Raw genomic sequence first — 11,524 nt, forward strand, 5'->3', positions numbered from 1 at the left:
CTAGAGGAGTGCCTTGCTTCCTTTTCAACAGCAGAAATCACAGATGCTTCCTGAGAAACAGGTTCAACTTTACCTGCCAACAAGAAGATATCCATCACTCATCAGAAGGCTAGAGAGTTAAAGACTCATTTTCTGCCAACAATATTTCCTTCTCTCAAAACCAATTGTTTTACAGCCCAGAAGGCTTGTGACTCACCAGTAAGTCAGAGGAATTGTTAAACTGGCTATTGCTGGCACTATCTGGTCCAGCCACAGCAACAGCAAGGACTAGCTATTGCAATGGGAAAATGGATATGAAACTGTTAGTGAGTAATAGGCCCATAAAAGAATCTTCTCCTCAGTCCCAATAGCAAATGCCTCAGCCCTGATAAATGAAGTCATTCTTCCCAATTCTTCAAGTATGTAGAGACTATAGCCCCAGTTATTTTTCTAATTCATATTCTTGGCTAAACCATTTCTTAATCTTTTCAAACTCTTGTTTTCCATGACAGTGCACAGCAAGGAGTTCCACAGGCTAATGCTGCTCTGTGAGTGCAAAAAGATCTAGGAATAAGACTCCTGAGTATGCAAGAAAACAGAAACAAAATATCTGCAGTGTAAGGATCACCCCAGGCTTGCTGTGGGGTTAGAAGTAACCTGTATATGTTTTTCAATACTGAGAAGACTTAAAGGGTTTTTTTGCTGTCTTCATCTCTGGCACAACTATTGCTCCAGCAATATTATTAAATACTAGGTAGGGATCAAACCAGTGTTTTATGTTCTTGGGCTTGTAAGCTAAGAAGGTGTGATTCTAGTGGGACTAGGTGTTCCTCTTGGTGCAGCTTAACAGAAGTCTGTAATCCTCACAAAGGGTAGAGAAATACAGATAATGCTCCTTGTAGGCTTTGAGTTCCTATTCAGAAAAGGTCTCCTCCATTCGCCTTGTTTGACATTTTTCAAAGTTAATGTCTTCAGACAAACAGCCCAGAATGGACTTCTCAGAATGCAGCTCTCATTTATCAAGATGTGGTTCACAAGTCTTTCAATATCATGCTCTCTCCATCCATTTCAACCCAGGCAGTACTTCATTTCTGTCAGACAAACTGAGGAAATTCAAACTTTTTCTCATACTTGACTAGTCTGTGGAGCAATCATGATGAGGCTGCTGTGCTCCAGTATAAGAACAGAGGCCACATGGGGACTTAATCCATGTTAAGTACAAGAAACTTGATCTTGCTTGCACTGAAATCGATGGAAAATATCCATCAGTCACACTGCTGAGCAAAGCCAAAGTAGTTCCTTATCCCCACTCAGGAAGTCTCTGGTCTTTTAAAAATTCTGGCTGGTTGGTAGCTCTTGCAGGAGGCAAGCCGTACGTAGGAATTCTGGAGGAAGCATACTATGCATTGTAAACAGGCTTCAGCTCTACATACAGAGCAAATTTTCAGAAGTATCTAAGATGATGTAGGAATTCCAGTGTTATTGAAACTGTGATTTTGGAAATGAATTTCCACATTTTGGGAGACTTCCTTCTTTGGAATAAGCAAAAGTGACTCTAAAGCTGTTTGCATGCTCTGAACAGCACAAAGTAAAACAAAACCCTCAAATGGTGGCTCATTCCCATTTGTGGGAAGACAGACTGTAGGACCAACCTCACCATGCTTAGGCTGAAGTGGGAGAATGAGAGGCAGGGTAAGTAATCTTCCCTTGGTTGTGACATGGACTGCCATGCAGCAGTAACAAAAGTCACACTCAGTAAAGTAAGGATCTGATTTCTTGGAATTCTCTTCCAACTTAGCTGATCTTGAGCTGTCCTGGCTCTTGCTGTTGCATGCAGCATGTATGCATTGCACAGAAAACCTCAACCATCCATTAAGAAAACTGCTAACAGTTAACATATGCCAAAAGGCACGACTGAAACTAATAACTCCTCTGGATATTAAATCCAGATCCTTTCCAGCATCAGCATCTTCAACTAGACAAATTGCTGGCTGTGCTAATGGGAACCAAATCAGAGAACAGAAAAGTTTACATTAGGGATTCCCAATTTCCCACTCACGTGCAGACAGTGCTGAACATTTCCTAAACAATGGGGCATGGTTTTCTGAGCAGCAGAGGAGCAGTGTTTTCCTTAAACATCAACACTGGTCAGAGCTCTTTGTGATATTCAAGCAGTTGAATGCTAGAATATGCCTATAAATGCCATTTCTGGAGCAGAGGAAAGCCATTGGAGCTCAGGAAACTTGGCCAATTCTTTGGAAGGGGTGTTGCACAAACACTTGCAATTCTGCTGCAATGACTCCAAGGAGTTCAAGTTCCAGTAAATGAGTAGCAGAGTACTTCATGAAGTTATGAATTTTTACTGAAGGCTGCTGGGCTTCTCAGGTTTAGATGATTCAACACACAGAAATCCAGTCTGTTTGTGCCAGCCTTTCAAAGGCAGATCTAATCTGAGCAAAAATCTTGGCCTGTTTATGTTTCATCTCTCACTTTGCACCTAAACCCAGGAGAAAAAGCTGGTCTGTAACAGAATCTTTTTTAACAGCTACAGTATTTTAATCACACACAGAGTCAGCTGGAACAGACATGAGAGCCTCTGTGCTGGTGCACATTCTCAGCCAGTCAGCTACCTGTAGTAAAGGAGAAAACGTATCTTGTAGAACCTGCAGATTCAGAAACGGATAACAGCTCTAAAACAACTACTGCAGGGAGCAGCACAGAGGCACCCCCTAATATCTCTAACACCAACAATTGTGGATGCTGGCAGATACAAGGGCAAGGAGCCCAGGTGCATCAGCTCTCTCCAGACAGCATCTCTTACTGTGTCAGCAACAGGAACCTGGAAGGGAAAAGCCACTGCTCTGACACAGTGGGGCATTTCTTATCTTCTTAGGCACTATCTGAAATCAATAGCTTTCAGCCAGCACAATATGCTTTTACAGCTGAAAAACCAGCTTATCTCCATCTAGCTGGAGCGTGTCTCTGAGGCTTGGCACCACACTGAGCAAGCAGGGAGGGATAAGCTGCAGCCCAGCAGAAGCCTTGGAAGAGGTAATGTGAGTCACGATGTCTGAGTCACACTCTTCCCCTGCATCTTTCTTGCAGAGAAATACAGTTAACAGATCAGGAGAGGGGCCACCGAGCCTCTGTGTTCACCTGAGGGGGAAACTGACTCTACCTAAATTATTCTTGATACGTGTTTATCTATTCAACACATCCAGCAATGGGAGCTGTACGCACTCCACTCTGCACTTCATCACTCCTGTTGTTAGAAGGTGTTTCCTAATGCCTAAACTAAACATCCCCTGGCACATTCTGAGCTCCTACAGGCCATAAAGGCTAGTCTTGTCCTCTGCAGAAAATTAAATTGTCTTCTGTAGACTAAACAACTCCATTCGTATCAGTATTTCCTGGCTGACTGGAGGTCTAGAAGACCTGACCTTTTTTGCTGCTCTCTTCTGGATGCTCTCCAACTTCAACCGCTATTCTTTAGCACTGACCTTCACCAGTAATAAATCATCAGGCTGTTTATATGCCATTCCATGAACTGGCAGTGGAGATAAAAGTTCCTCAGTTGCTTTCTCTGCTGAGCAAGAAAGCCATTATGTTGACTTATACACAAACTATAGTCTGAACAGGCCTTATATAAAGTGTGCTGATTATAAAATTGGTATTTATCTTCCCCCATCACCTGCCACCCACACCATTACTGGTGTAAACTGTAGCCACTATGTAAAGATGTAAAGAAAAAGAATACCTGCTGCTGCAGACACACTGGTCTTCGTTTGCATTTTCTTGTCCTGAGAGCTCAAGCTGGAAGGCATATTCTTCTGTATGTTCTCACTAGCACAGATCCCTTGCTACAGTGTGAGGAGAGAAGAAAAGAATGCAACTAACCACTAGCCACTAGCACTCAGAGAGCTCACCCTGGCAACATCTCAAACCTGACTGTGGAAAAGCAGCAAAAGCCAGACATGGATGGTTGGGGACATCCTGTGGGAGGGAGGGAGAAGGCAGTGAGGAAGCTAGTGCAACTCAAAGTGGCTCTTGAGCTAAATAAATATAGTCTGGGCAGCAAGCAAGCTCTGAAAAGGTTCAGGTTTGAGTAGTGCAAAGAAACATGCAGGAGGATCCAGATCTGAAACTAATCACTGTGACAGTGCCCCACGCAACCTGGGGCAGGATTCACACCCATGCAACATTACTTGGTACCCTACCTCCTCTTTATCCACTTTGGTCAGAGGTTTGTCTTCAGCTTTATGTTCTTTGACAAGAGGGTGGTCCTGGAAACCCTTTTGTTTTAGCTTTGCCATGGAGATCCAAGCTGGTTCAGAGACAACAGTTTCCAAATATGGAGAGACTTTCTCTACAAAAGAAGCATTTTTGAAGTAAAGAAGGGATTTAGGTCAAGTCAGCCTAAAGCAAATGTTTCATGTTTTAAATCCTTCAGCATCTGTAACACCCTTTCCACACTGTGGAAATAAAATTACCTTCCTTGATGATTTTGTCCTTGGCAATAAATGTTTTTCTGTTTATTCTGGAGTTTTTGACCTGACTCTGCTTCCGTTTAAGTCAATGGCAGAACTCCCACTGAGATCATTGTGAACCGGATTTTGCCTTTGAAACAACATCCTTACATTGCAGAGTCTGACAATCATGATTTTTTTCATGTAGGCAGTAAAATACAGGCTGCCTTGTCACTCTGTAAATATTTTAAATTAGGTCATTGTAGAAAAAAATAATCACACCTAATGCAACTCCTAGTTAAGGTTTGAGCTGCTGCAGTCTGAAAAAAATAACTACAAAACAGCAGCAAGTCTTAAAAAGATATATTAAAACTCCAACTATATACACAAGTACTTCGTACCAGAAATGTTTCAGAGCCCTTAAGCTATTACTCTGTTGTTATTCTTGCTGGAACACACCCCTCATTAAGATAAGCCAAGAATTCTCTTGACTGGCCAAACCATCATGCCAATTAAATTATAATGCTGACAAACTCAAGGCTGAATTTGGCCCTCGAGAGGATTTTTATCTTTTGTTTGGTACTCTGAAAAGGTTCTCACATGACCTCTGTTTGGATAAAAATACAGCATAAATACCTGAAGGTTTATGACCATTTTGCTTCTTTGCTACTTCTTCTGATCTTGTCTTGGGAGGATTTTTGTCTTCTAGGAGATCTGTTTTTTTAACAACTGATTTTGTGCCGACAGGAAGGCCTGGAGGTGACTTCACAGTGCCCATTGATTTCTGATCCTCCTTGACTCCAGACTCCTTGACTCCTCCAGAAGCAGCAGTGGGAGCAGTTGAGAGGATCAACTTTTGAGGCTCTACACGACTTTCATTCTGGTATTTTAGTAAAGAAGATGTTCTCCTTAGTCTGACCCCAAATGGGTTCTCAGCTCTTTGTGTTTCTGGGTCAACCCACTCCATAAAAGAATTCAAATGCAGATCTCTGTCCTTGCACTCTCGATCAAATCTGTCTGAGTTGGTTTTTGCTGATTCCTGGCTGGCTGCATCAAAATGTGTGTGCTCTTTTGTCATTCCTTCAAACAACTCTGGTCTTATAGGGGATGTTGGGGAACTTCTGGAATAGGAATCTTCCTTTGAATTCGAACCCCCTGAGAGAGATCTTTGCCATGCTGGTGCAATGGTAAATCTGACTGGTTTAGCAGAAGCAGTCCTCAGTGGACTTTTTACGTTTTCATCTGAAGATTGACTGCCTTCCACTGATTTCCTGTGAGAAGCTGTACTGCTTATCTGGTACTCCTTACTGTCATCATCAGAAGACAAATTACTCTTCAAGCCAGACAAACTTGAAGAGGCAAGACACCCAATGGAAGGTCTTTCAGAAATGTGTGATGTGTTTGCCTGTTGACTACCTTGGTTACCCTTTGAAACAGGAACAGTTTCTGCTTTGAAACACACTTCCAATTTACTGCGAGGTAGTATGCAACCTGCTTCTGAGACAGGTGCTGCAGTGTCTAGTTTTTTTTCTGCATCGCCTTTGGATGACTGAAATTCTATAATTTTGTGAGTTTCTTTGTCACTTCCTGTTACTGAACTGTTTTCAGGTTTCAAAACAGCCACTGTCTTGATGTCAGAACAAGACTCTGAATTGACTACTGCAACCTGTGAAGTGTTTAGTGCAGTATCTGAGACAGCATGGTTGGAATGATTCTCAGTAATACCCAAGCAGGTTTCTACCTTGCCAGTAACCAGTGGATCCCCCTTTTCCTGGGCTTTGATGTTTGGGTCCATAGAATTTAATGAGGACATTTGTGCAATATCTGCCAATATAGCTATGCCCTCTGTTTCCACACCATTGCTAAACAAGTCAGCTGCTGGGATGTCTGGAGACACAACAGCTTCTCCTTCAAGTCGTTGCAGCTCTGGAAGAGTAAGGACTTCAGTACTGGTACTTTGCTGATGTGCTTTCAATTCATCAGCAGACTCATCTGAAGAGTACAACACTTTTGCAGTGTGGTGTTCCTCCAGGTTCACTCGAGAAGGCTCAGGACTCAGGAGAAGTGCAGCTGCTTTACAGCGATGGTCCATGTCAGGAAGGCATGCATCCTCTTGTGGCAAAGCACAAGAGTCTTCTGCCACATGTGTGGAATTAAGAGAGTCACAGGCAGCTTCAGTGGGAGTTTTTAGACCTGGTGTCTCCTTAGAACTGCCTCCCTTTGCACAATGTCCCACCTGAGCTGATAATCCTGTATTAAACAGAGAAGAGTGTGAATTTAAACATTACAATTCAAACACCACCTGTATCACTAATTCATTCTAGACAGTACATTGAACATGAGTGTCCCATGTCTGGGCACCACTGACTGACAAATAAGGCTGTTAAAAGCATATTTAGAAATGGGCTGTCAAAGAGAGACTAATAAAGATTTTATTTTCAACATACCTAATCCAGGAAATGACTGAAAGTTGTTGTCTGCTTCAGGTATATCAAATCAGTTGCTCTTTAGCTGTTTTCCATGTATATCCCTAGCTGTAAGACTACTAGCCAGATTTCCTTAGACATTTCTTCATGTGTCTGCCTAGAAATGCTGTCTACAATGACCAGGAGAATGCTTTCTGTTTAAGCATAGCATCTCAACACCAGGTAGCTCTGCCTCCTGCAGCTCCAGCAGGGCTGGTGAACATCTGGATAGCTCAGATGTGTCTGCACACACAGCAATGCTCAACAGCATCAGGCCCTGGGTTTGCCCTGACAACAAAGTGCCAACATTCCCACTACACCATAGCACTTCCATCAGCCACTGCATTGCTAAGTCAGTATACAAGAGAAAAGACTCTGGTGCTGTTTTAGAGAAATTACATTTGTTTTTACAACTTGCAGTTGTGTTACCATTGGCAATTAGCTATTATTCGACTGATAAGGGGGTGGGTGGCAAAGAAAGATCTAGTAAACACAAACCAACCAAAGTCACCTAACACACATAACATATAACACTGAGGTTAAGGTTTTTCTGAGTGTCAGTGAGATCCAACCAGCTGTTTAGGACAGGTACTTCTGAACATGGTGCTTTCACCTTATCTATTTTGTAACGCAGCCCTCAAAGTTCAGCACTTCAGCATCACTGTGTTGAGTGATAACACGTAACACTTTAGCAGCCAGGATTGGTTTTATGATATAAAACCAAAAGATGACTAGTCTAAAAGGACTTACAAGCTCCTGTCAGCCTTATGTAGAAGAGTTCAAGCACCCAAAGTAGCAATATCTAAGTCTTCATTACCTTCCCAATCACTTTTATGTGGGTCATTCTCAAGTAATTCTGTTGAATTTCCCTTCTTTTCTGGAGTTCCAGAAAGACATGCTTCATTTTCCAGCTGCTCCACCTAAAGAAGTGCAGTAAGATGTTTCAATTAAAGACTCATGCACAACAAATTGTATTTTATACACTTGCATTTTTACAAATACTCAAAACACAGACACAAAACCTCTGTCCTGTAATTTACCAACACTCCAGGCGTACTATTCCAGTTAAGAACCAGACTTGTGGAAATAGACTTAGGCTTCTTTAAAACTGAAAGTCTGCTTTTCAAACAGGAATGTTTTTACAAATTAAGCATAACCCACAACTTTTTGGCTAAATAATGAAAACTGAAAGTTGCGCTTTTCTTCAGTTTCCATGATACTGAAGTTTTCTGAGTCTTTTTGGTTGGTTGGTGCAAAATAGGTTATTTCCCTTCTTCCAATGGAAGAAGTAAAGGAATATGGTTAGGAAAGAGAAAAACAATATAAATATTTAAAATAATCATTAAAATTCACATTCATTTCCTTCTGCTCAGTGATTCTTTTCCAAGAAACACTTACCTGGAGGGGCTGCTGATTCTTGTTGGTAAATCCTTTCTGTTTCCTGGGATTTATGGCAATCCTGTGCCTGGCTGCTGAGGTGTCCAGGCAGCCAAGGGGACTGGCAGGCACGGTGAAGTCAACGGGAAGGAAACTGCTGCCTCGTGAGACGGGAACCCCCAGCATGGCAGAGGATGAAGGACTGATGGGCCTGGAGGAAGCTCCAGAAGGTATCTGCAAAACACAAACTCGATGCTGTACATTTTGCTTGGCTTCTATCTCTAAAACAATTCCTTTGCTAGCACATTTCTGAAATAGCTCTATTTTTGGACATAAATCCTCACTTTAAAATGCATGCCTAAAGTAATCTCTGCATTAAGTTTACTCAATTACATGTGTTCAGCTGTATGTTATACAAAGTGAGGAATACCTGTCTCTCCCTCTCCCACAGTAAGTCTCAGCTCGTCCCCATCCCAGTTCTTAGCTGCAAACCCATTTGCAGTATATGCAGGCACCAGCAGGAGACACTGGTGCCGTTCGTATCGCTGCCTTTTCATCCCAGTAATGTGACTCAGTGCAGGAATATGCCATTAAAAAGCCACAACAGGAGCATGGATGCTTGCTCCTCACTGTTGCTAAGAAAGTTGCCATAGCCACTTCTCTTTTTTAATATCCACTTTCAAGAAAATCAAATGCTTCTCTCCAACAAGTACCCCAGAACCATCTTCCAGACAGTGATGTGGATCTCAGCCTTGCAGCAATGCTGCTCTGGGGAACCAAACAGCAGTAACCTTAGATTATGCTATCAAAATAAAGGGTTTACAGAAGTGCTGGTAGAAAAAGCCCTAAACATGCAGTTTGACTGGTTTACTACTGTTTTGAAATGTAGACCAGACTTTCTGGAACATTTGCAAAATGTCAGGGACACACCAAAGGAGCTTCACTCATAAAGGTAGGTGACACACAGCCACAGCTCTGTGCCTGGCCTTCAGAGCTCAGTTTTTTTAAGCTTAGGATTACATTTAAAACATGTGTGCTGATGAAGTTCTAAAGATAATAAAACCATCTTCCCATCTGATCTACAAAAATTGCCAAGGTACAGTACTTTGTGTTTAAGGCAGCTAAAATTCCTTATTCTTCATTGAATTTTTATTAGTTCCTAGATCTGAAATAAAACACATCAGAATGTATTATCACAGATACATATTCTTCCCATGAAAAATGTACACACTGTGAAAGAGAGAAAGAAGAATACAGGTTAACTAAACAAGCTAACTATTGTTATAATTCTACAAGAGTAATGATAAACCTATAAGAATCACTAGAACTTACAAAAATAATAATGCAGTTACTCATTTCTACATACAAGATCTTCTGTCTTTCAGTTATAAAGTTACAGTTCTGCTTATTTAACATAAAAACACCTGAAGCTAGTATTGGAGCTATTGCTGAACATAAATGTCTAATTCCCTACTCCACTGAGGATTCAGGATATTTTTGTCTCACAGCACTGACAGTTGGTATCTTATCTCAAAGACAGTGGAACAGACACAAGATTTCCAGATCAGTGTTTACGTATAAGATCAATTTGGTGTTTGGTGGCAGCTGGGCAGATGCAGGAGACAGGACAAGGAGGATGCTGCAGCTAGGAGGCTCATTTCCTAAAGAGTGTTTGTGCCAAAACACTGCTCTCAGTCCCACAGACCTTGTTTTGCTTTAAATCAGTCTAGGCTGAAGATGCCAACAAGGAAGTTAGATTTCCGCAAAGGCTATCCAGGCGAAGGAAGGGTAATGCTGGTTAATGTCTCTGTGAAGCCACTTGCTGCTCTCTTCCAGTGACAGCCTCACAACGAGCTTAACATCAGACAGAAAGTGAGTTGTTACAAAGCTGGGAGGCCCCGAGAAGTCACATGGTGACACAGCAGGGTTTCACACAGAGGTGCCAGCAGCACCAAGCTCTTGGAAATCCCAGTGAAGTAATACATGGCAAAGAAATGAAGTAATTACCATGTGCAGCAAGATCAATACAATAGTAAAATGTAAACCACTACACCTTGTGCAACTTCAGATTGCTTAGGCTCAAATCCTCTTTTTCATTTACTAAGTATTTAGTTTACACTGTTAAACTGTTCTCTCTGGTGAGGTTCTCAAACAGGGATTGCGTGTGGAGAACTGCAAAGCTTGGGCCAAAATGACCAGTAGACTTTCTGGACCCATAAATATTCCCCTTCTCAGCTGAATGGCCGATTTCCTTGTTCATACAATTGCAAGGGCTGTCCCATGAGTTGAATCAGCTCTGTTGGACTGGTGGTGCCTTTGGCATTTGAAGACCCCATTGGCATAACTGTGGTCTGACTGGTCTTTCTGACATTATATTAATCCTGTAGAAGGGGAATATAGCAAACTTTGAAGGCATAGGCCTGTCTTGAAAGCACAAGGTGGGCTGGAACTCAACTCAGCTTCAAGCACCAGTGACAGTCAAGGTGAAGGCCCCCTAGGCTGCTCTCCAAAAATATGACCTCTGTAAATTTTTCCAAGTTGGTCAAGGAATTGACTGTATTATTGTAAAAGGTTGCATATGAGTTTGTTCATTGAACCCTGAATAAAACCATATGTAAAAGGTATAGGGCAAATATATTCAGAAAACTTTAGAGAAATATTGTAAGTAAAAGAATTTATTTAGCACTTAGAAAAGGGGGGGATGAAACAAAGAAGCTAAAAAAAGGACTAATCAGTGATAGACTGGGAGTTTGTTACTAAGCAGCTGGCACAGCTGGCATCACCTGTTTGTTTGTCCTTGCTCTACACTGACATGCACACTGCAAAGAGAGGAGATACTAACCAGGGCCAAGAAGGAAGTGATAAGAGGAATGGGCCCCAAGAAAGGAATTTAGGGATGTGCCAGCCGGGCAAACTAAGTAAGATCCAGAAGGTGATTAAAAACCTGCTGAAGCGAAACAAGTCAAGGTAGAAGCTCACAGCAGGATGTTATCTTATCTTGCCAGATGTGTAGAACACTAACCTTAGGATTGCTTTAGCTTATTAACACAAGGAATACCGCAAGTTAAGCAATAAATGTAAAAAGCCTAACTGTAGAATAGAAAATATAGGTAAAAAGTTAAAAAGTGTACAATAGGTCGGGGAACCTACACACGAAAGCGCCGAGACGGGAATCTGCAGCTCTCCGATGACAAGAAGGTGGGAACAGAGTCCCTAGCAACAGCGGGAAGAGGGTCC

The 11,524-nt window shown here is 41.9% G+C and overlaps 1 protein-coding gene across 1 annotated transcript in view; it reads right to left on the minus strand.

Moving 5' to 3' along the window:
* Positions 1-11,524, minus strand: part of LOC103809991 — a gene marked incomplete at its 5' end in the record, with an annotated part of 24,049 nt that overhangs the window by 91 nt on the left and 12,434 nt on the right. Inside the window, 5 exons of the mRNA XM_009082868.1 lie at positions 197-271; positions 4,197-4,345; positions 5,082-6,695; positions 7,728-7,830; positions 8,309-8,496. Of these exons, the coding sequence (XP_009081116.1) occupies positions 197-271; positions 4,197-4,345; positions 5,082-6,695; positions 7,728-7,830; positions 8,309-8,496 (2,129 nt within the window). The remainder of the gene's footprint in view (positions 1-196; positions 272-4,196; positions 4,346-5,081; positions 6,696-7,727; positions 7,831-8,308; positions 8,497-11,524) is intronic.

This window comes from Acanthisitta chloris, unplaced genomic scaffold (assembly GCF_000695815.1).
Source record: "Acanthisitta chloris isolate BGI_N310 unplaced genomic scaffold, ASM69581v1 scaffold5199, whole genome shotgun sequence".
Classification (NCBI taxonomy): domain Eukaryota; kingdom Metazoa; phylum Chordata; class Aves; order Passeriformes; family Acanthisittidae; genus Acanthisitta; species Acanthisitta chloris.